At 65.2% G+C, this 24,237-nt stretch overlaps 2 protein-coding genes across 2 annotated transcripts; both read right to left on the reverse strand.

Annotated features, from left to right (window-relative positions):
- Window positions 1-9,224: 9,224 nt before the first annotated feature.
- CILP2 (cartilage intermediate layer protein 2) lies at window positions 9,225-17,333 on the reverse strand (the record flags this gene model as incomplete). Its single annotated transcript, XM_082297699.1, has 10 exons — window positions 9,225-11,617; window positions 11,712-11,869; window positions 11,953-12,061; window positions 12,151-12,411; window positions 12,502-12,660; window positions 13,006-13,188; window positions 13,480-13,752; window positions 14,055-14,153; window positions 15,763-15,953; window positions 17,272-17,333. 10 exons carry the CDS (start codon window positions 17,331-17,333, stop codon window positions 9,225-9,227), a joined length of 3,888 nt encoding a protein of 1,295 aa, XP_082153825.1.
- A 325-nt stretch (window positions 17,334-17,658) lies between these two features.
- On the reverse strand, window positions 17,659-23,649 carry YJEFN3 (YjeF N-terminal domain containing 3; the record flags this gene model as incomplete). Its single annotated transcript, XM_082298062.1, has 6 exons — window positions 17,659-17,858; window positions 18,514-18,664; window positions 19,327-19,440; window positions 19,538-19,648; window positions 21,198-21,306; window positions 23,603-23,649. 6 exons carry the CDS (start codon window positions 23,647-23,649, stop codon window positions 17,659-17,661), a joined length of 732 nt encoding a protein of 243 aa, XP_082154188.1.
- Between the last annotated feature and the right edge of the window lie 588 nt (window positions 23,650-24,237).

Below are 24,237 nucleotides of genomic sequence, written 5' to 3' on the forward strand. Positions count from 1 at the left end.
GTTTGGGGGATTTGGGGTTTGAGGGATTTGGGGGGGTTGGGGGGTTTGGGGGATTTGGGGCGGGGGGGTTTGGGGGATTTGGAGTTTGGGGGATTTGGGGAGTTTGGGGTATGGGGGGGTTTGGGGTGGGGGGTTGGGGGTACGGGGATTTGGGGGATTTGGGGTTTGAGGGCTTTGGGGGGTCTGGGGGATTTGGGAGGTTTGGGGTATGGGGGTTTGGGGGGTTGGGTTTGGGGGATTTGAGGGCTTTGGGGGGTTTGGGGGATTTGGGGTTTGGGGGATTTGGGGCGGGGGGGGTTGGGGGATTTGGGGAGTTTGGGGTATGGGGGGGTTTGGGGTACGGGGGTTTGGGGGGTTGGGTTTGGGGAGTTTGGGGTTTGAGGGATTTGGGGGGTTTGGGGGATTTAGGGTATGGGGGGGTTTGGGGTGGGGGGTTTGGGGTACGGGGGTTTGGGGGGTTGGGTTTGGGGGATTTGAGGGATTTGGGGGGTTTGGGGGATTTGGAGAGTTTGGGGTGGGGTGTTTGGGGGGGGGTGTTTGGGGTACGGGGGTTTGGGGGATTTGGGGCGTTTGGGGTATGGGGGGGTTTGGGGTGGCGGGTTTGGGGTACGGGGGTTGGGGGGTTGGGTTTGGGGAGTTTGGGGTTTGAGGGATTTGGGGGGTTTGGAGGATTTGGGGGATTTGGGGGATTTGGGGGATTTGGGGTTTGGGGTATTTGGGGTTTGGGGGATTTGGGGAGTTTGGGGTATGGGGGGGTTTGGGGTGGGGGGTTGGGGGTACGGGGATTTGGGGGATTTGGGGTTTGGGGCATTTGGGGGTTTGGGGTGTGGGGAGGTTTGGGGTGGGGGGTTGGGGGTACGGGGGTTTGGGGGGGTATGGGGAGGTTGGGGAGTTTGGGGGGTTTGGGGTAGGGGGCTTTGAGGGGTTTGGGGTATGGGGAGGTTGGGTTTGGGGGATTTGGAGGATTTGGGTTTGGGGGGTTTAGGGTACGGGGGAGTTGGGGTTTGGGGGCTTTGGGGTATGAGGGATTTGCGGTATAGGGGGTTGGGTTTGGGGGGTTTGGGGTTTGGGGGATTTGGGGGGTTTGAGGGATTTGGGGGATTTGGGTTTGGGGGATTTGGAGTACGGGGGATTTGGGGGGGTTGGATTATGGGGTGGGGTATGGGGCATTTGGGGTGGGGGGTTTGGGTTTGGGGGATTTGGGTTTGGGAGGTTTGGGGGTTTGGGGGTTTGGGCTTGGGGGGTTTGGGGTATGGGGGATTTGGGGTTTTGGGGTACGGGGGATTTGGGGTTTGGGGGATTTGGGGTTTTGGGGTACGGGGGATTTGGGATTTGGGGTACGGGGGGTTGGCTTTGGGGGGGTTTGGGGTACGGGACACTTGGGTTATGGGGAATTAGGGATACTCGGGATATGGGGTACGGGGGTATTTGGGGTATGGGGTACCCAGAGAATGAGGGGGGTCTGGTTTGGGGGGTTTGGGGCACGGGGTCCCCGGGATAAGGGGGATCAGGGAGTGGGGGGTCAGGGCTATGGGATATTTAGGATCCGGTGGACCTGGAACACGCGGGATTAGGAACATTCCTCCTATGGGGTGCCGGGGCTATAAAACAACCGGGATTTGGGGTTTTTTCCCTCCGGCCGTGGCACCCCCCAGAGTGCCCCAAACCCGAGGGGGGACCCTGGCGCACCCCAAACCCCGGCCCAGGGCGCTGCCACCCCAGGGATGCTCCAGCAGCCGCCGCCTCACCCCCCTCCCTCCCGATCCCAAAAATAACCGCTCCACTTTTAGGACTTTTTCTCCTCCATGTGACCGAATCGAAAAAAAATAAAAAAAAAAAAAAAAAAAGAGAGGGAAAAGCACCAAATATTTACCAAAACTTCCAGGTTTTTTTTTTTTTTTAATGGTATTTTTCCCTTTTTTTAAAAAATATTTTGAGGCGGATTTTCGCCATCTGCGGAATGAAAAGGCTCTGGCAGGGTCGGTGAAGTGTCAGCGAAAAGGATTTAAAAATGTTGTTATTATTATTATTTATGGGTTGGAGCCCGAGAAGGGGAAAAGAAGCCAAAAAAAAAAAAAAAAAAAAAAAAAAAGAAGGTTCAAAAATAGCTGGAAAAAGGAAAAAAGCAAAAAACAAACAACAAAAAAAATCCGGGATGTTTTTTCCAGAAGCGGCTCTTTTTGAACGTTTGGGATGTGAAAGCTGCGAAAAAAAAAACCACCAAAAAAAAAAACCAACTTGGAAAAGGACAAATAAATCGGGAAAGAGAGGAATGTGCCGTTCACGTGGAATTCCGAGTGGGGAAAAAAAAAAATCCGTGATCCCACAGCCCCTCGGGCTGTTCCCAAAAAATTCCCGGCTTCTGGAAGCCCCTTTCCCAAGGGACACGGTTTGCGAGGGGTGGAGGTCGCGGATTTTTAGGATCGGGGATTTTTTTCCTTGCTCCCGGCACGTTGTCCCAAAAAAATTGAAACCCCTTTCCCAAGGGAGACCCCGCCCCGCGCGGGGTCGGAATTTTGGGATCAGGATTTTCTTCCCTGCTCCTGGAGGCTCCTTTCCCAAAGGAGCAGGATCGGATTTTTGGGATCGGGATTTTTCCCCTGCTCCCTGCAGGTTGTGCAGAGGATTCCCAAAATATTCCCGGCTCCTGGAGCCCCCATTCCCAAGGGAAAACCCCTCTTTGGGAAAGGTTGAGATCTCGGGATTTTTGGGACCGCGGTTTTTTTTTTTTCCCGGCTTCTTTCCCAAGGGAGACCCCGCCCCGCGCGGGGTCGGATTTTTGGGATCGGGATTTTTTCCCGGCTCCCGGCAGGTTGTGCAGAGGGAACGGCGGGAGCGGCTCCTCTTGGCCAGACGGGCTGGAATTCCGCAGCTGGATCCCGGCTGGAATTCCGCAGCTGGAGGACAGGAGCGGAGCTGGCACCTCCCGTGTCCCCGCTCCTGGGAATGCTCCCGGTGGCCGGGAAAGCTCCAGGGGTGCTCCGATTTGGGGGCTCCGGGAATGCTCTGGATACCTCGGGATGAGCCGCTTTGGGGTGCCCTGGGATGCCCCAGTCCGGGATTCCCAGGGATTCTCTGCTTTGGGGTGCCCGGGAATGCTTTGGATACTTGGGAATGCTCTGGTTTGGGGTCCCCACAGGTTCTGGTTTGGGGTTCCCCTGGAATGCTCCGGTCCGGGATTCCCAGGGATGCTCCCATTTGGGATCCTCAGTTTGGGGTCCCCAGGGAAGCTCCGGTCTGGGATTCCCAGGGATGCTCCGATTTGGGGTCCCCGGGGAGGCCTCAGTTTGGGGTCACTGGGGGACACTCCGGATACCTGGGAACGCTCCGGTTTGGGATCCCCGGGAATGCTTTGGATACCCCGGAATGCTCCGATTTGGGGTCCCTGGAGATGCTCCGGTTGGGGTCCCCAGGGATGCTCCGATTTGGGGTCTCCGGGATTGCTCTGGATACCTCGGGATGAGCCGCTTTGGGGTGCCCTGGGATGCCCCAGTCCGGGATTCCCAGGGATTCTCTGCTTTGGGGTGCCCGGGAATGTTTTGGATACCTGGGAATATTCTGGATACTTGGGAATGCTCTGGTTTGGGGTCCCCACAGGTTCTGATTTGGGGTCCCCCTGGAATGCTCCGGTCCGGGATTCCCAGGGATGCTCCCATTTGGGATCCCCGGGGGTGCTCAGGGTCCCCAGGGATGCCCCATTTGGGATCCCCAGGGATGCCCCATTTGGGATCCCCAGGGATGCTCCCATTTGGGATCCCAGGGATGCCCCATTTGGGATCCCCAGGGATGCTCCCATTTGGGATCCCCAGGGATGCTCCCATTTGGGGTCCCCAGGGATGCTCCCATTTGGGATCCCCAGGGATGCTCCCATTTGGGGTCCCCAGGGCTGCCCCATTTGGGATCCCCAGGGATGCTCCCATTTGGGATCCCAGGGATGCCCCCATTTGGGATCCCCAGGGCTGCCCCATTTGGGGTCCCAGGGATGCTCCACTTTGGGATCCCCAGGGATGCCCCATTTGGGGTCCCCAGGGATGCCCCATTTGGGATCCCAGGGATGCTCCACTTTGGGATCCCCAGGGATGCCCCATTTGGGATCCCCAGGGATGCTCCCATTTGGGATCCCCAGGGATGCTCCCATTTGGGGTCCCCAGGGATGCTCCCATTTGGGATCCCAGGGATGCCCCATTTGGGATCCCCAGGGATGCTCCATTTGGGATCCCCAGGGATGCCCCATTTGGGATCCCAGGGATGCCCCCATTTGGGATCCCAGGGCTGCCCCATTTGGGATCCCAGGGCTGCCCCATTTGGGGTCCCCAGGGCTGCCCCATTTGGGATCCCAGGGATGCCCCATTTGGGTTCCCCAGGGATGCCCCATTTGGGATCCCAGGGATGCTCCACTTTGGGATCCCCAGGGCTGCCCCATTTGGGATCCCCAGGGATGCCCCATTTGGGATCCCCAGGGATGCTCCACTTTGGGATCCCAGGGATGCCCCATTTGGGGTCCCAGGGCTGCCCCATTTGGGATCCCAGGGCTGCCCCATTTGGGATCCCCAGGGATGCTCCCATTTGGGATCCCCAGGGATGCTCCCATTTGGGATCCCAGGGATGCTCCCATTTGGGATCCCCAGGGATGCTCCATTTGGGGTCCCCAGGGATGCCCCATTTGGGATCCCAGGGCTGCCCCATTTGGGGTCCCAGGGCTGCAGGAGCCCCCTGTGCACCCCCCGGGCGGGAGCAGCGGCAGGGAGGGGACACAGGGGACGCATTTTGGGGTCATTTCCCCCCCTCCCACCCCTCACCCCGTTCCTCGCCCCCCCCTAAGGCAGCCCCAAACCCCTCTATGGGGCCGCGAAAAGGGATCCCAATCCTTCCCTTCCCCTTTCACCCCCTGTTCCCTCTCACCCTTTTGTGGTTTTGTGGGTTTTTCTCTATTTAGGGCCTTTTCAGCTGCTTCCTTTTGTTCTTTTCATCCAGACCCTGTCATTACATTTTCCATTCTTCCAAAGAAAAAAACAAAACCAACCCAAAAATCCTCTTCCCGAGGTCCTTCCCAGCTCCTTATTCCCGGCTGCGCTCATGGATTTGGGATCACGGGGTGCTGGAACCCCCTTTTCCCCAGTTCCCGCTTCCCTGTGGGGTTTTTAGGGGTTTTTTTTGGGGGGGGGGATGCTGTGGGAGGAGAGAGGGAATATCCCAAAAAAAGCCTCTCCACCCCTGCTCGTGCTGGCGCATCCTCTTCCCATCTTTTCTTTTTTCTTTCTTTTTTTGGGATCTGGCCATCCCAAATTACCGGGGCGGGCCGGGAGCTGCCGGCTCCGGGCTCCCGTTCCCTTCCCTGCTCTGCTATTCCCGCTTGGAATGGGGCCTGGAGGAGGGGGGGGGAAAGGAGCAGCTGAGCCTTTCCCATCCCAATTCTCATTTTTCCCTTTTTTCCCCCTTTTTTCCCCCTTTCCCCTCTTTTTTCTTCTTTTTTTTTTTTTTTTTTTTTTTTTTTTTTTTTTTTTTTTCCTTTTTCTCCCCTTTTTTCGTCTTTTCCCCCCAGTTTTCCTTCCCGGCTCCAGGAATAGCAACGGGAGCCGCTTCCCTCTGCCCCGCCCCAAGCCAAGCAGGTGGCGGAATGCATTCCCGCATTCCCGCATTCCCGCATTCCCGCATTCCCGCAGTCCCGCAGTCCCACAGGATCCCACATTCCCGCATTCCCGCATTCCCGCATTCCCGCATTCCCGCATTCCCGCATTCCCACAGGATCCCACATTCCCACAGGATCCGGCATTCCCGCATTCCCGCATTCCCGCATTCCCGCATTCCCAGATTCCCACATTCCCGCATTCCCGCATTCCCAGATTCCCACATTCCCACAGGATCCGGCATTCCCGCATTCCCGCATTCCCGCATTCCCTCATTCCCAGATTCCCACATTCCCACATTCCCGCATTCCCACATTCCCACAGGATCCCGGATTCCCGCATTCCGGCATTCCCGCATTCCCGCATTCCCAGATTCCCAGATTCCCAGATTCCCAGATTCCCACAGGATCCCACATTCCCGCATTCCCTCATTCCCGCATTCCCGCATTCCCACATTCCCACAGGATCCCACATTCCCGCATTCCCTCATTCCCGCATTCCCGCATTCCCGCATTCCCACATTCCCACAGGATTCCACATTCCCACAGGATTCCACATTCCCACATTCCCGCATTCCCGCATTCCCACAGGATCCCACATTCCCGCATTCCCACACTCCCGCATTCCCACATTCCCACATTCCCAGATTCCCACATTCCCACATTCCCGCATTCCCACATTCCCGCATTCCCAGATTCCCACATTCCCACAATTCCCGCATTCCCGCATTCCGGCATTCCCACATTCCCAGATTCCCGCATTCCCACAGGATCCCACATTCCCGGATTCCCACATTCCCACAGGATCCCGGACTCCCGCATTCCGGCATTCCCACAGGATCCCATATTCCCACAGGATTCAAGATTCCCACATTCCCGCATTCCCAGATTCCCGCATTCCCACAGGATCCCAGATTCCCACAGGATCCCGCATTCCCACAGAATCCCACATTCCCGCATTCCCGGATTCCCACATTCCCGCATTCCTGGATTCCGGCATTCCCACATTCCCGCATTCCCGGATTCCCGCATTCCCACAGGATCCGGCATTCCCAGATTCCCGCATTCCCACAGGATCCCAGATTCCCGCATTCCCGGATTCCCACATTCCCGCAGGATCCCGGATCCCGGCCCTTCCCCTCCCGCTGCCTTGGGAGCATCCCGCGGGTTTCCCTGGGAATGGGACGTGGAGCCCGCTGGGGACAATTCCTGGCACCCGGGGAAAATCGGGATGCGGGGAAAAGCAGGACCCAGGGAAAAACAGCACCCAGGATAAGGAAAATCCGGGATAAGGAACACCCGGGACAGGGAAAATGCGGGATAAGGAACACCCAGGACAGGGTGGAAAAAGGGTGGAAAAAGGGTGGAAAAAGGATGGGAAAAGGGTGAAAAAAGGGTGGGAAAGGGTATGGAAAGGGTGGGAAAAAGGGTGGAAAAAGGGTGGGGAAAGGGTGGAAAAAGGGTGAAAAAAGGGCGGGAAAAGGGTGGAAAAAAGGGTGGGAAAAAGGGTGGAAAAAGGGAGGGAAAAGGGTGGGAAAGGGAGGGAAAAGGGTGGGAAAAGGATGGGAAAAGGGTGGAAAAAGGGTGGGAAAAAGGGTGGGGAAAGGGAGGAAAAAGGGTGGAAAAGGGTGGGAAAAGGGTGGAAAAAGGGTGGGAAAAGGGCGGGAAAAGGGTGAAAAAAGGGCGGGAAAAGGGTGGGAAAAAGGGTGGAAAAAGGGTGGGAAAAGGGTGGAAAAAGGGGGGGAAGGGGGGGAAAAAGGGTGGGAAAAGGGTGAAAAAAAGGTGAAAAAAGGGTGGAAAAGGGTGGGAAAAGGGTGGAAAAAGGGTGGAAAAGGGGTGGAAAAAGGGTGGAAAAGGGGTGGAAAAAGGGCGGGAAAAGGGTGGAAAAGGGTGGAAAAGGGGTGGAAAAAGGGCGGGAAAAGGGTGGAAAAGGGTGGGAAAAGGGTGGGAAAAGGGTGGAAAAAGGGTGGAAAAATGGTGGGAAAAGGGTGGAAAAAGGGTGGGAAAAGGGTGGAAAAAGGGTGGAAAAGGGTGGGGAAAGGGTGAAAAAAGGGTGGAAAAGGGTGGGAAAAGGGTTGGAAAAAGGGTGGAAAAAGGATGGGAAAAGGGTGAAAAAAGGGTGAAAAAAGGGTGGAAAAGGGAGGGAAAAGGGTGGGAAAGGGAGGGAAAAGGGTGGGAAAAGGGTGGGAAAAGGGTGGAAAAAGGGTGGGAAAGGGTGGGAAAAGGGTGGAAAAAGGGTGGAAAAATGGTGGGAAAAGGGTGGAAAAAGGGGGGAAAGGGGGGAAAAGGGTGGGAAAAGGGTGAAAAAAGGGTGAAAAAAGGGTGGAAAAGGGTGGAAAAGGGGTGGAAAAAGGGCGGAAAAAGGGTGGAAAAGGGTGGAAAAGGGGTGGAAAAAGGGCGGAAAAAGGGTGGAAAAGGGGTGGAAAAAGGGCGGAAAAAGGGTGGAAAAGGGGTGGAAAAAGGGCGGAAAAAGGGTGGAAAAGGGGTGGAAAAAGGGTGGAAAAGGGGTGGAAAAGGGGTGGAAAAAGGGCGGAAAAGGCCGCCGCGGGGCCAGGGCGGGTTGCAAAAGGGAAACGTTGTCCCGGCTTTGGCCCCATAAACGCCGCCTGTTCCATTACAGCATCCGCGGCTGGGACGGGGGGCGGCGGCGGGGGGGGAGCACCCAAAAATCCGCGCCGGGGACACGCAGGGGGCAGCAGGAGAGACCCCCCCCGGCCCTCACCCTGCTGCGGGTGCCCAGCTCGTGGCTTGGCACATCCCAGTGCCAGGGGGGCTCCGGATGGGGCCCCCCCGCCCCGTCTGCCACGTCCCGCTGGCCGCGGCGAGCTGGCACGGAGCCCCCCCCGGCCGCTGCCAGCCCGGCTGAGCCCGGCCCAAGGCAAACAGGAGCGGCCGGGATGGTGCTACTGAACGGGGGCAGGGTTTGGGGACAGCGGGGGACACGCGGGGGACACGCGGGGATGGCCTTTCCCTCCCGCCCCCCGCCCGCCTCCCCACCCCGGAGAAGCCCAGCAGCCAGGCGGGTGTACAAGAATTGTATATTTTGTAATAAATAATGTACAAATCCGCCCAAAATCTGGGCCGGCGCGGTGGCCGAGGTGCCGCGGTGGGAGGGTGGGGGGTGGGGGGGGGTTGGCACCGGCTCCCGGCGCGGGGGTGGCACCGCAGGGAGGGCGTTTTGTCCGCGTTATCCTTGGGGTTTCCCCGCCCTCCAAAAAAAAAAAAAAAAAAAAAAAAAAAAAATCCCGGTTTTTTTTGTGGGATTCAGGGATGCAATGGGTTCCCCCGGTGGCACGGGACCCCCTCCCCGTGCCCGCGCCTTCCCCTATTTGCTCCCACCCCCGCTTGGATTCCTTTTATTTCAATCCCCTCCGCGGCACCTGCGGGGGTCGGGGCGGAGGCTGAGCACCAAGAGGGGGCAGCGACAGCACCGCGGGGGTGGCGGGACCCCCTCCCCACGTCCCTCTGTCCCCCGCCCCGCTGTCCCCCCTGCTCCGCCTGTCCCCTGCGCGTCCCCCCCCCCGACCTCGGGCGTTACAAAAGCAAAAGCGACGGGGAAAAGGGAGGACAGAAGCCGGGAAGGGGGAGCGAGGGGGACTCAGGGCTGTCCCCGGAGCCGGCCCGGTCTCCGCTGGCTGCTGGGGGTCCGGCGGGTGGGCGTGGGGCCGGGGGCTCGGGCACCGGAGGCGAAGTCCATCACCTCGGGGGGAGCGCGGCGCAGCTCGCTGCTGCCCATCTCCCTGCGGATCTCGGCCAGCGCCTCGGCCGGAGCGGTCAGCAGGCGCTGGAAGAAGCTCTCCCTGCCCGGCGGCCGCTCCTGGCAGCTGAAGGTGACGGCCGTGCCCTCGGCCGCCCTCATCTCCCGCGAGAAGCCGTCCGAGGTGCCCGCGAAGCAGCGGCCGATGGCGATTTCCTTGGCCAGCCGCGGGTTCTGGTCCGTCACGGTGTAGATGCCGTAGTTGTGGCCCAACGGGTCCAGCGGGGCCAGCATGGAGAAGGCTCCGGTGTGGTTGTTGTCGGCCAGCGGCGGGTGGCGGCTCAGGTAGTCCCGCAGGAGGCCGTTGATGGCCGTGCGGCGACAGCTGCCCTGCGGCACGATGGACACCAGGGTTCTGTCCACCAGGCTCTGGTCGAAGAGCATCCCGCCGCACTTGAACTCCACGCAGGCCCCCGAGGTGTTGTCCAGCAGCGGATCCCGCACGCTCCGGCTGTCCCGCAGCCCGTAGAGCTGTCCCCGCGTGCGGGGGTGGCTTCCCCCGACGTTGCGAGACCTCACCATGTACTCCTGCGGCCCCTCCAGCTGCACCTTGATGTAGCACGCCCGGAACTCCTGCGGGTTGGGCCACCACGCCAAATAATCGCCGGTCCAGGAGGTGACGTCGCTCTCCTTGAAGGGCACCACGTTGTACTCGTACTTGTCCACCTCCACGCGGTAGAAGCGCAGGTGGTTGGCGCTGACCGGCGCCTCCTCGCACTCCCGCAGGCTCCGGTAGGAGTAGACGGGGCCGTTGCTCTCGTCCACGTTGTTGGGGTCGGGCTTGGCCACGTTGATCTGGAACGCCGTCTTCTTCAGCGCCGGGTCCTCGTGGTCCGAGCGGCGGTAGCCCAGCTTGCCCAGGTAGGGCTGCGCCACCCCCACGGCGTTGGGGTTGAGCTTGGGGCTGGAGGCCACGGCTTCCAGCTCCTCGCCGCCCAGCGTGGCGGTGACCAGGGCCGTGTAGGCGTCGGGGCGCTGGCCGTCACAGAAGGCGGGCAGGCAGGCGCCGTTGGCCCCGGTGACCACGCTGTCGAAGCGGCCCCAGGCCCGCGGGTTGCTGGGGAAGCCGGGCTGCGGCTCCAGGTTGATGAGGCTGATGACCACCCCTTCCAGCTGCTCGTAGGGGTTGAACTTCTCGTTGCTGTAGGCCCTGACCTTGACGAAGCAGCGGCGATCCTCGGGCACGTCCAGGTTGAAGAGGCGCCGCTCGCGGATCTCCAGGTTGCCCACCAGGAAGGTCCTCTCCTCCCTCTTCCTCCGGCCACCGCCGGCCGGCCGCAGCACCCCCTCCTCCTCCCACAGGCCGCTCTCGGGGTTCAGGGACCACAGCTTCATCTTCTGCAGGTGCTCCGGCATCCACACCTGCCCCGCGTCCATCCTCACCTGCACCGGCCCCGCCTGCAGCGCCGCGCCGCTGTCGCCTTCCCGGAAATCCACGGCGAACATCCCGTAGGTGCGCAGGGGGACGATCTCCCCGTCGGCGTTGGCGAAGCTCAGGTCGCTGGACGCTGCACTGGCCGTGCCCATGTCCCTGGGGTCCACGAAGGTGACGCTGGCTTTGACCGTGCCGTTGAAAACCTCCCCGGACGGCCGCAGGAAGGCTCCGGCCGGCAGCACGAGCTCCCCGACGGGCTCGCGGCCTCCGGCCTCTCCCAGCGGGATGGCGTTGCTCCGGCCACCGTCCAGCTCCACCGGCTCCTTCTTGCGCAGCATCTTCACCTCCTGGTACACGGCCCCGCCGCGCCGGTTAAAGGGCAGCACCTTGACGGCGTCCACCAAGCGCTGCTGCCCATCCACGAAGCGAGTGACCAAGCGCTGCGTGTCCGGCGGCACCTCGATGGTGAAGGAGCCCTGGTAGCCAGTGAAGCCCACTTTCTTGCCCCCGAGGAAGATGTGGCCGAAGCGCAGCGGCTCCCCGGTGTCGGCCGCCGTCACCCGGCCCTGCACCAGCACCCGGGGCTGGGCACAGGGCCCGCAGCCGCACTCGGCCACCACCTTGACGGGCAGCAGCGAGCCGGCGCACGGCACCTGCCGCAGCTCCATCCTCCGCACGCCGCAGCACCGCCCCGCCTCCTCCCCGCACCCCGAGGGCTCCGCGGGGCCGCCGGGGCACGGCGAGGCCGGGCAGCGCCCCACGTTGTAGTAGCGGGAGCCGCTGGCATCCTGCGGGCACTCGCTGGGCAGCTCCACCAGGCTGGGCTCCGGCTCCGCCCTGCAGCTCTGCTGGCCCTGGGCTGGGGGCACGGAGGGGTGGGATTAGAGGGGTCGGGGGGGAGGGGTCTCCCCACCCCGGAGGAGCCCCCCCCACCTCACCCCGTGCTCGCTCACCCAGCACGGTGAGCTGTGCCGGCGCCGAGCGGATGGCTCCGGCCTCGGAGCTGGCTTTGCAGTGGTAGGTGCCAGCCTGCTCCGGTGCCAGCCCCCGCAGCGCCAGGCGGCCGCTGGAGCGCTGCGCCTTCCCCTCCAGCAGCGTCCCGTTGTGGTACCTGCGGCGACAGGGGACAGGCTCAGCGGGGACACCGCCACCACGGCCCGTGCCCACCCCGCTCCGCCCCCAGTGCCACCTCACCAGTAATATTTTTGGGGCGCGGGGGTGCCCGCGGCTTTGCAGCAGAAGGTCACGTCCTGCCCGGCCTCCCGCACCTTGGCCGCGGGGTGCAGCACCATGTAGGGCTTCTCTGCGGGCCAAAAGGGGCGAGCGAGCCCATGGGCACCCCCGGCTCGCCCCTCCAGCGCTGTGCCCCCCCGCCCACCGCCGCCCTCTCACCGAGCCGCCGCAGCCTCAGGTGCGCCACGGCCACGCCCGAGCCGTCGGTGACGATGGGTGCCAGCCCCGAGGCGAAGCCGTCGCGGTGGGCGCTGAGGTTGGCGGCGGGGCTCAGGCACAGCCCCGAGGCCGTGAAGCGCCCCTGGGCATCGCTGCGGGCCAGCAGGAGCGGCGGGCGGCCCTCCAGGTACACGCGGGCGTCGGGCAGCGCCAGCCCCGCGGCCGTGGCCACGGTGCCCTGCAGCGTGAGCCCGGGGCAGCCTGCGGGGGGACGCGGCTGAGCCCCCGCCGAGGGGACGCGCGGGCAGCGGGGGCACCGCGGAGGGGTCCCCGCGTCCCCGAGGGTGTTACCTGGGCAGGGCGCAGGGGGACATTTCTGCACCTCGCTGGCACGGCCGGGGCACGGCGGGTTCTTGGCGGGTTTGCAGCTCCGGCGCCGGACGCGCTTCCCGGCGCTGCCGCAGCTGCGGGAACAGGGACCCCAAGCGCCCCATTCCGTCCAGGTGGGCTCTGAGGGGACATTCCCGGTGGGAATCGGGTCCCTCAAACCCCCGCGGGCACCACGCGCCCGGTCACACCCCCGGGTCTCAGCCCCGCCACAGGAGCCGCAGGTGGGTGGCACCGTGTGGCACCAGGTGGCTTTTCCCACCCGCTGCTCCTGTGGGATCTGAGAAGGGGATTCAGGGTCCCTGGAGACACCCCTGGCCCTCGGCACCCGAGGGTGACGCCCTGATGCCACCCCTGACCACCAGCCCACGGGCACCTCCAGCGGCGACTCCGCGGCCACCCCGTGTGCCCTCCCCAGCAGCACGCAGGGGACAGGCGGGTGGCACCGCGGGGTTTTGGGGTCCCTACCTGGGCAGGGCCCGGCGCTGCAGGGCCGGCGCTCGCTGGCTTTGCCCTGGCACTTGAGCTCCTTGAGCGGGCTCTGGCTGCGGGCGCTGCGGCAGCGCCGGGTGCGGCTCTGGGTGCCCCGGGTGCCGCAGGCGCTGCGCGAGCAGGGGCTCCACGAGGACCAGTGCGACCAGTAAATGTGCTCTGGAGGGGTGGACTGGGGTTAACTGGGTGCCCACGGTCCGTAGCCGGCACCCGAGGGGTTAACGGGGCACCCACCGCGCCCACCCCGCACCCCAGGTGGGATTCAGGTGGGTCACGGGTGTGACAAAGGTGGGTCACAGGTGAGATAGAGGTGGGATGAAGGTGCGCCACGGGTGTGCCACAGGTGGGATCAGAGGGGACACGCCTGTCCCCCAGGTGCCCCCAGGTGTCCCCAGGTGCCCCCAGGTGCCCCCAGGTGTCCCCAGGTGCCCCCAGGTAGGCGTCGCTCACCCAGCGGGCACAGGAAGCGCACGTGGTAGTTGGCGCAGGCCTTGCCGGGCGGCTGCTCGCGGTGCAGGCAGAGGAAGCCGCGCTTGGGGCTGGCGTGCACCACCTGGCCCAGGGCCTCGGGCAGCTCCCACTCGGTGCTGCGGGCCTGGATGGCCACCGGCCGGGCACACACGCGGTCCCCGTAGTAGAACCTGATGGCCTCCAGGCTCTCGTGGTCGCCGTCCCCGCCGGGGTGGTCGATGTTGAACCACGACGTCCACTCGGCGCCTCTGCCTGCGAGGGAGCCGGGCCTGAGCGTGGGGACAGCTTGGGGACAGCGAGGCCAGAGAATGAGGGGATGGAGGGTCACCAGCGAGGGTCTCGTGGGGTGGGAATGGCCAGCGGAGCAGTGGGAGGGACACGGGCTGGGAATGTCCCTGCCCGAGGGTCTCACAGGGTGGGAATGGCCCCTGGAGCAATGGGAACGGCAGGGTGGGCACCACCGAGGGTCCCCACGGGGGTGGCACAGGGTGGGGATGGCCCCATGTGACGCTGGAGGGGACGCAGTGGCCGGCAGGGCCTCGGGGTGGCCGTACCTGCCGTGTCCAGGTCCAGCTCCTCCAGGTCCGGAGTGGCCTTCCAGGGTTTCTCGGCCGTGCCACCCTTGCCCGGCTCCGAGTCGTTCTCCAGCGGCTCTGGGGGACACAAAGGTGGCAGCGCCACATTCCCGGGGCATCCAGGGGGTCCCTTCCCAGCCGTGTCCCCGCAGGGGTGGGGACACCCTGCCCTGAGCCCCCTGATCCGGGGGACAGGGGATTTATTGTGTCCCCAAGGCCGGGCTGGCCGTGGCACCGGGGATGGGCCGCGGTGTCCTGGCAGCCAGGGGTGGCCCAAGGGGTGACCCAAGGGGTGGCCAAGGCTGGAGCTCACCCCATATCCATGGAAAACATCCCCTGGCAGCTCCCGGCTGTCCCAGGGGTGGCGTGGGACAAGGACAGGAGCCACGCGTCCGCCACCACGCCGAGGCCACGGCACCAAGCCCCAAAGCGGGAGGTGACAGGAAATGGGGGTGGGAATCCACGGCCGGGGTGGCCCTGCAGGTGCGGGGTGTCCCCACAGCTGTCCCCGTGTCCCACAGGGGAACCCCAGGGAGCTCTTCCCGTGGGGACTGAGACTGGGATTCAGCAATTCCAGAGGGGACGGATGCGGGAAGAAGTGACACCGCTGTCCCCTGTCACCCGCGGGTGACACCCCAGGGCAGCCTGGCTCACCCTGGGCACCCCACGGCCACCCCATGGGCACCACCCCTCCACCATGGGGACCCACCCTGCCACCCCCTGTCCCCTCCCCAGGGGACAACGGCGCCCGTGGCAGCTCCGTCCCGCAGGTGGTTGGGATTTGTCCCCGGAGCGGGGACATTCCCGGCTCGGCCCCACAGGGACGCTGCCCTTGGGCACCTTGGGTGACCCCCACGGGGTCCGGCTGGGGCTTCCGTGGTGCCAGGGCTGGCGGGGACACGTCCCTGTCCCTGTCCCTGTCCCTGTCCCTGTCCCTGTCCCTGTCTCTGTCCCTGTCCCTGTCCCAGTCCCATCCCTGTCCCTGTCCCTATCCCAATCCCAGTCCCAATCCTAATCCCAGCCGCTGTCCCATCCCTGTCCCTGCCCCCGTCCCTGCCCCCGTCCCTGTCCCTGTCCCAGTCCCCGTCTCTGTCCCTGTCCCAATCCCAATCCCAGTCCCAATCCTAATCCCAGCCGCTGTCCCATCCCTGTCCCTGCCCCCGTCCCTGCCCCCGTCCCTGTCCCTGTCCCAGTCCCCGTCCCTGTCCCTGTCCCTATCCCAATCCCAATCCTAATCCCAGTCCCAGTCCAAATCCCAGTCCCAGTCCCAGTCCCAATCCCAATCCCAGTCCCAGTCTCTGTCCCAGTCCCAATCCGAATCCCAATCCCAATCCCAATCCCAGTCCCAGTCCCAGTCCCAGTCCCAGTCCCAGTCCCATCCCAGTCCCAGTCCCAGTCCCAGTCCCATCCCTGTCCCAGTCCCAGTCCCAGTCCCAGTCCCAGTCCCAGTCCCAGTCCCTCCAGCACGGTGATCCAGGAGAGGACAAAATTCCCTGATCCCCATCCACACCTCCCCCTTGGCAGGTGCCAGCGGGATCATCCCACCCCGTGCCACCACCTCGTGCCACCACCCCGTGCCACCACCCCGTGCCACCACCCCCGGGCTCCCTCCCAGCCCCATCCCCACCCCTTTTCCCCGCTCATTCCCAGCGGGAATCCCAAAATCCCGGGGCAAACCCCACCTTACCTGCGGCCCTGGCAGCGCGCAGGGCTCCCAGCGCCAGCAGCGCCAGCAGCGCCAGCTGTGCCAGCTGTGCCAGCTGTGCCAGCTGTGCCAGCTGTGCCATGGCTGCTCCGCGGGGCGACTGCGGCCGCGGCTGGCGCTGCCCGGCCTTTATAGGGCGCCGGTCCCCCCTCTGGAGCTCCGGGAGCCGATTCCTGGAGCGGAGTCAAGCGGGAAGAGGGAGCGGAGCCCTCCCCGAGGCGGCCGCGCTGCTCCAGCCCCGGCGGAGCTCGGAGCGGTTTTGTTTTTGTCGAGCTGCTAAAATTGGATGCGCTCGGGAATGCGGCGGGGAGGGAGGGGGGGGAAAAAAATGGGAAAAAAGGGAAATGAAGGAGTTGATGCGGCCCCTCGAGGTGTCCCCGCTGTGACCTGGCCGCGGTCCCCAAGTGGAAAAACCCCCCCGGGATGGGCGGTGACAAAGTGGGGACCCCCCCCCCCCCACGGGAAGGTTGGGGATGTCGAGGAGTTTCCCAAATCCGCCCCTCAAATTCTGCCCTCCTCAAATCCCCTTTTTTGTCCCAAATTCGGCGCTGGGATCTGGGAGTTTGCCCTCTGGAAGGGGTGCTGGGAGGGATTGGAGGGTGCTGGGATGGACTGGGATGGACTGGGAGGAACTGGGAGTCCCCCAGCTCTCTCAAATCGCCCCATATTCCTCATTTATCCATCACTGAAATCTGGGAATTCACCCTCCATGAGGGGCACTGGGAGGGGCTGGAGGATACTGGGATGGACTGGGATGGACTGGGATGGACTGGGAGCCCCCCAGCTCTCTCCCGAATTCCCGCAAATCCCCCCACACGCCTCGTGTATCCCCAATCCATCACCAAAATCTGGGGATTCACCCTGATTTTGGGGCACTGGAGGGACTGGGAAGGGCTGGGGGAGATTTGGGATAAATGAGGAACCCTCTTCCCAAAGATTGGAGACATCCCAAAATCTCCCAAATCCGCCCCCAAATTCTCCCTCTTCCCCTTTTGATCCCAAACCCATCACCGAAACCTGGGAATTCGCCCTGGTTTTGAGGCACTGGAGGGACTGGGAAGGGCTGGAGCAGATTTGGGATGAACGAGGAGCCCCGGCCGGCGGAAATCCCGGCGCATTCCCGGCATTCCGGCTGCGCCGAGCCCCCCGGGGCGGGAGCAGCTCCCGGGGCTGGGCCGGGGTCACGGACACCCGGTCCCTGCTGGGACAGAGCGGACAGACCCCAGTGGTGGCTCGTCACCCTTAGTGACAACCGCCACGGCTGCTCCGGTGTCCCTTTCCCGATGTTTTTGTGGGATTTCAGCCCCACGGGACCCCGAAAGCCGCCACTGTCCCCATGGATGGGTGGCAGGGGTGGTGACACGGCTCTGTCCCCAACAGCGCCGTGGTGACACCCCCAGGGGACACACAGGGGGGCAAGATGGGCCTTGAACAGAGTCCCTGCACAAACCCCGAACCAAACCCCAAACCAAACCCCGAACCAAACCCCACCGAGGTCCCCCTGGCCCCGGCCCCGGCCCCAGACGGACCCCGACAGCCGCCACTGCCCCCATGGACGGCTGAGAGGGGATGTCGCACGGCTCTGTCCCCAACAGCCGCGTGGTGACACCTCCCGGGGGGTCGAGCTGAGTCCCCGAGCCTTGAACCGAGTCCCAGCACAAACCCCAAACCAAACCCCAAACCAAACCCCGAACCAAACCCCGAACCAAACCCCGAACCAAACCCCAAACCAAACCCCAAACCAAACCCCACCGAGGTCCCCCTGTCCCCGTTCCCAAACAGCCCCCACTGAGGAGCCACCACCGCTTCATTTCGGGGTCCCAGGGCCACCAGGGCTTTATTTTGGGGTCCCAGGACCACCAGAGCTTTATTTGGGGGTCACAGGGCCACCACGCACTCGGTGCCGGGGTACTCGGGGGGGTTGAGCTCGAACTTTCTCTGCACGTCGTAGGGCAGGAAGCGCCCGGCCACGAAGTGCTGCCGGCCCAGGAAGCGCCGCGCGCACTCCTTGGGGGCCGCCAGCGACACCAGGACATCGGGGCTGATCCCACCGCTGCCACCCGCCTCGGCCGCCCACCCTGCGGGGACACGGACACGGGTGGCACCGGGGCACATCCCACCCTGCGGGGACACGGACACGGGTGGCACCGGGGGCACAGCCCACCCTGAGGGGACACAGAGAGTGGCTCAGGGATGACCTCAGGGGACACGTCCCACCTCGTGTGACCCCACAGAGCGGCTCAGGGGTGACCCCGGGGTCCCGCTGCTGCCGTGAGGGGCACGGGGAGAGCACGGGGAGGGCACGGAGAGGGCACGGGGACCGGGTCCCCTCGGGGCACCGCCACCGTCCCGGCCCCGGGCGGGGTTTGTGCCGGCGGGGATTCACCCGCGGCCGTGCCAGGCGCTCCTGTTTTGCTCCCGCGGGCCCGGCGGGGGGGGACACGGGTGATGACAATCCCAGGCCTGGCCAGCAGACACGCGGCTGTTTGGAATTACATCATGTCTCGGGCCGGGCACTTTGTTATTTCCCGTGGATGCCCCGATCCCGCCTGGATCCTCGGGGGGAGCCACGGGGGGGGGGTGCTCCGGGGATGTCCCCACCCTGCCAGGGCCACCGCGGGGGCTCCGGGCGCTGCGCCCGGGGTGACACCGCCGTGGGCGCCGTGACAGCGGCGTGGGAGGAGCAGCGAAGGACGGAGGTGGGGGGGGGAAGCCGGGTGACACCGGGAGCACCTGAGGGGACATCCAGGCTGACGATGGGGATGCGGATGTGCTTGAGGGTGGCCAGGATGGCCGCGCACGGCTCTGTCCCCTCGGCCACCTCGGCCTCGGCTCCCAGCACCGCGTCCACCACGGCGTTGTAGGCGTCGTTGATGAGCTGCACCTGGAGGCGACAGCGACACGCGGGGGTGTCCCCGTGTCACCCCCGCCCGGGGATGCCGTTCTCCTGTCGGGATGGAGCTCGGCTTGCCAAAAAAAAAAAAGCCCCCCCAAGTGGAGCGGGAGCGAGGGAGGGGCCGCGGGGCGCGGTGCCGGAGCAGAGCCCGGCACGCCGAGACGCGCGGCTCGGGCCAGGGCAGCGATTTTGGGTCAAATTCCTCCCGTCCCGGGGCTGGCGGCTTCCAAAAACAACAGAGCCGGTGGCTGGCGGCGGCCGCCGCTGGATTTCATGGCATCCCCGGGCTCCCAGCAGCGCCGGGATGGGGCGGGGAGGGGGGAAAAGGGAAGGAAAAGAGGGATAAACTCTGAGCTGGGGGAGGGGGATTTTGGGGGATCGCGGGATTTCGAAGGAGGGAGGAAAAGGGGAAGGAAAAGAGGGATAAACTCCGAGCTGGGGAGGGGGATTTTGGGGGATCGCGGGATTTCGAGGGAGGGAGGAAAAGGGGAAGGAAAAGAGGGATAAACTCCGAGCTGGGGGAGGGGGATCTGGGGGAGTCGGGGAGGGAAAAGAAGGAAGGAAAAGGGATAAACTCCGAGCTGGGGGAGGGGGAAGTTGGGGTTTTGGGATTTGGGGAATTTTAGGGTTTCGGGGCTTGGGGGGGTCACCTCGGTGGGCAGGTAGGAGAGGAAGGGGATGTCCATCTTCTCGCACTGCGTGGTGAAATCGCGGTACAGCGGGTCCGGGGAGCGCTTGGGGTAGAAGATGGTGGGCTCGTAATCCTGCGGGAAAAGGGGAGCGGTGGGAGCCGGGCTGGTCGGGATGAAGGGGAGGAGGAGGAAGAGGAGGGTGAGGGGGAGCAGGGAGGGGGGTACCCACAAAGCTGCGGAGGTGGCGGGCACACACCAGCCCGATGGCCCCGTTCTGCGCCGGCCCGCACACCACGAGCACCGTGGGCTGCTTCCGCGGCAGCGACGGCAGCGGGAACGCCTGCGGGGACACGGGGGCGGCGCGGTGGCACCGGCACACGGCACCCAGGGACAGGGCAGGGGGGTGGCACATGGAGCAGGATGGAGGTGGCACCCAGGGCAGGACAGGGATGGGATGGGATTGATGGGAGGGGATGAGGTCCATGGGATAGGATGGGATCCATGGGATAGGATGGGATCCATGGGATGGGATCGATGGGATGGGATTGATGGGATGGGGTAGGATGGGACGGGATTGATGGGATGGGATGGCATCGGCAGCAGGACTTGGGGGGCACCCGGAGCGGGATGGAACAGGGGCTGTAGCGGGATGAGGATGGTGCCCGTACTGGGATGAGGATGGTTCCAGCGGTGGGAGGATGATGCCCACAATGGGATGAGGATGGTGCCCGTACTGGGATGAGGATGGTTCCAGCGGTGGGATGATGATGCCCACAATGGGATGAGGATGGTGCCCACGGTGCAACGCCAACAGCGCCCAAGGTGGGAGGGGGAAGATGCTCTGCGCAGGATCGGGATGATGGGATCAGGAAGATGCCCCGGGTGGGATCAGGGAGATGCCCCGGGTGGGATCAGGGAGATGCCCCGGCCGGGCTGAGGACGCTGCCCGGGCCGGGGCCGTGCCCGCGGCCCCCCCATCCCGCAGGGAGGCGGCCGCACGCTGCACATTCCAGGATCCCGCTCGGGGAGGGAGGGAGGGAGGGAGGCTCTGTTTATCCATTGACGGATTTTTTCCTGCTCACGGATCCTGGCTCCAGGGCCCATCCCCAGCGCCCGGAGCGGGACACGGCCCTGGTAGCCCGGCCCTGGCCCTGCCCCGGCGCCGGCCAGGAGCCACCTGGCACCGGGCACGGGACAGCGGGGACGCTGCGGGGACACCCCGGGGACACCACCGGAGCTGGGGTGTCCCTGAGGAGGAGGAGGAGGATGCTGAGCCCCAGGTGGGGTCGGGGATGCTGCCACAGCTCCAGCACCAAAATATTTCCCCTCCTCGGGCAGCGCTTGGAGCACGGGAGGGCAGAGGCAGCGCCGACGGAAAAGCTGAGGCAGGAGAGGAGCTCTCGGCCCCGAGGCACAAAGCTGCCCTTGATGCTGCTCCTCCTCCTCCTCCTCCTCCTCCTCCTCCTCCTCCTGCTCCTCACATCCCGCACGAGCACCGGGCGATCCCAGCCACAAGAGCATGGTCAGGGTACGGGGACACCTGGGGACCTCTGGCGACCCCCAATCGCCCCCTCCCTGACCCCCAGGAAGGGCTGAGCATCCCCCTCCCCATGGGGACCCCAGCCCCGGTGCGGTGTCCCCAGCCCCCGTGCGGTGTCCCCATCCCCGGTGCGGTGTCCCCAGCCCCACTGCGGTGTCCCCAGCCCCACTGGGGTGTCCCCATCCCCGGTGCGGTGTCCCCAGCCCCGGTGAGGTGTCCCCAGCCCCACTGGGGTGTCCCCAGCCCCACTGAGGGGTCCCCAGCCCCCGTGCGGTGTCCCCAGCCCCACTGAGGGGTCCCCAGCCCCCGTGCGGTGTCCCCAGCCCCACTGGGGTGTCCCCAGCCTCACCTTGGTGACAGCCACGGCACAGGCGTGTCCCCAGATCTCGATCAGCTGCTGCCGCCCGAAGCGATAATCCTCCAGCAGCTCCTTCTCCATGGCCTCCGCCTCCGCCTTGCTGGGGAGGGACAGTCCCCGGTGAGGACAGAGGGGACAGAGCTGTCCCCACACCCCCTCCCCCAGAGGATTTCTGACCCCGCTCCACCCCCAGGGACGGGATTTGGGGACACCGGGCGAGCGCGCTGGGGACGCGGGGTGGGCACGGGCGGTGGCCCCGCGGTGGGGACGGGCACGGGCGTCGCACGGGTGTCACACGGAGGGGACGGTGACCCCACGGGCCGGGCTGGAGCCGCGCTCGGCACGGCCCTGGCGGCGGCCCCGGGCCCGGTTACATAAAAGGGAACAAAGCCGCGCTTGTTCCGCCGCCGCCGAGCCCGGAGCTGGCAGCGCCCGACGCGACAATAATTGCTCACATCTGTTGGCTTCACCTGCGCGGGTGGAACCTGGGCCGCCTCCAGCGCCCGCCGGGGCCGCCGGGAGGGAATCTGAGCCCTGCCGGGAGCCGGGCCGGGGCCGGGATCCCGGTGGCACCGGGGGAACCGAGCGGAGCTGCGCGGCTCCGGCCCCCGCCCTGCGCCGGTCTGGGGGAGCCGTCACACCCCGATCAGAGGCAGCACCGGGAGGGGACCCGGCACCGCCACGGGGGAGGTGGAGGGGGCCGGGTTGGGGTGCTGGGTTTTGGGTTCCAGGCTGTAGGGTGGTCCCAGCCCATCCAGGCTGTCCCCACGGACCAGCCCAAACCCCCCTTGGGTGCAGCATTCCCTGCTCATTCCACCCGGCCCCCAGCAAGATCCCGGTTCCCCCATTCCCACATCCCATCCCTCGGCTGTGCTGATAAACCTGCCAGAAAAATCCCATCCCATGGATCCCATCCCATCCCATGGATCCCATCCCATCCCATGGATCCCATCCCCTGGATCCCATCCCATCCCATCCCATCCCATCCCATCCCATCCCATCCCATCCCATCCCATCCCATCCCATCCCATCCCATCCCATCCCTGTCCCCAATCCTTTGGTGCCCTCTAGTGAGTCCCAGCCCTGTCCCAGCCCCACACGGGGGGGTCCTGGGGACAAAACGGGGGTGGGGACGGGGTGAGAAGGGACCGAGCGGTGCCCGGAGCCCCTCTCGTGGCGAGCGGGGGTGGCCGGGGGTGGCCGGCACAGCTGTGTTGTCCCTCGCCCAACAAAAGCCACGTGCGTGACACAATTCCCGCGTCCGTTCCCGGGGAACATCATCCATTATCCATTATCCGTAATCGCTGCTGGCAGGGACACTCCTGGCCCGGGCCGCGCTGGCTCCGCGGCTCTGGCAGCGGCCCCGGGGCGGGGACACGGCCGGGGCTCCCCGGGAACTGCGGCCCCGCCCCCGGAACGCTCCGGGATCGCCTCCAGCCCTTCCCGCTTTTCCTGCGGGATTCGCAGCTCGGCTTTGCCGGAGGGGCTGCAACGCTGCTCCCAGTCCGGCCCAGTTCAGCCCAGTTGCTGGTGGCTCCCGGAGGGGACAGGGAGTGGCCGGGTGGAGGAGGAGGGAGAAGAGCCGAGGGATGAGGGGAGAGGATCCCGCCGTGTCCCTTCCGTCCGTGTCCCCTCCCGCGTCCCCGCAGCCCCAGGAGCCGCAGCCCGGGCTCTGCATCCCCGCTCCGTGTCCCGTCTGCATCCCGGTCCCGCATCCCGGCTCTGCATCCCGGTCCCGCATCCCGGCTCTGCATCCCGGTCCTATACCCCAGTTCCACATCCCAGTTTCCCACCCCAGCTTCCCATCCCGGTTCCATATCCCAGTCCCGCATCCCAGCTCCGCATCCCAGCTCCACATCCCGACACTTTATCCCGATTCCGTGTCCACCTCTCCACATCCCGGCTCCGCATCCCAGTCCCGTATCCCGGTCCCATTCCCCGTTCCCGTTCCGCCGCCCCCATCCCTGGCACAGCCCGGCCGCGGGACCCCCCAAGTCCCCGCCGGGTGTCCCCGCTGCCCCCGCTGTCCCCATCCCGGGGTCCCGCCGGCTCCCCCCGCTCCTCTCCCGCTGCCTCCCGGAGCATCCCCGCCGCAGCCATGGAGACCCGGGATGCGTTGCTCCGGCAACGGCGGCTCCGTGGGTACCGACCCCCCCCAGCCCCGGGGGACACCCGTGGGGACCGGGACCGTGCCCGCGGGTTCCGCGAGCAGCGCGGGGGGGCCGGAACCGACCCGAGGCGGCTCCCGGGGCAGCGGGGGGAGGGTCCCGTTCCACCCCCGCGGGGTCCCGGCACCGGCGACCGGGAGCCGTCCCGGGGTGGCCCCGGCTGAGCGGCACCGCCCGGAGCTGCCGGTTCTGCCGGGGGGGGCTCCTCGGAGGGACCCCCGCGCTCACCTGAGGTACCGGGGCGGCTCCCGGGAGGGGCAGGACGCGGAGCTCATGGCGGGGAGCGGGACGGGAGCGGCGGCGGAACCGAGCCCTGGGCAGGACCGAAGCCGGCGGGAGCGGCGCGGAGGCTCCGGTTGGACCGGAGCCGGTGGGAACGGCGGCGGCGCGGAGCCTCCGGTCGGATCGGATCCGGTGGAATCTCCGCGGAGCCTCCGGTCGGATCGGAGCCGGCGGCTCCGGCTGCTCTGGATCCCTCGGGAATGGCGAGGATCCCCCCGCCAGAGCGGGGCTGGCGCTCGGCGGTGCCGCCCGCGGGGAGGCGGCTCCGGTGCCCCCGCCCCGCTCCCGGTCCGGCCCCGCTCCCGGGAATGCTGCCCGCGATTCCCACCCCCGGGAAGCGGAAAAGGATCAAAATTGTTTGGGAATTCTGGCGTTAAAACCCCCAAAATCGGCGCTTTTCCAGCGGGATCCGCATCCCTGGGATCGGGGGTGGCGGGGGACACGCGGGGAGCGGGACAAGGACACGGCCCCTCCCTCCATCCCGCATTCCCAGCCCGGATTCCCAGGAAAGCCCCCCCGGGAGCTGCCGAATTCCAGAGAGACGGACAGGGATGTCCAGGATCCACGTGGCTCCCAATCCC

This window comes from Coloeus monedula (genome assembly GCF_965178545.1).
Source record: "Coloeus monedula genome assembly, chromosome: 27".
Classification (NCBI taxonomy): Eukaryota; Metazoa; Chordata; class Aves; order Passeriformes; family Corvidae; genus Coloeus; species Coloeus monedula.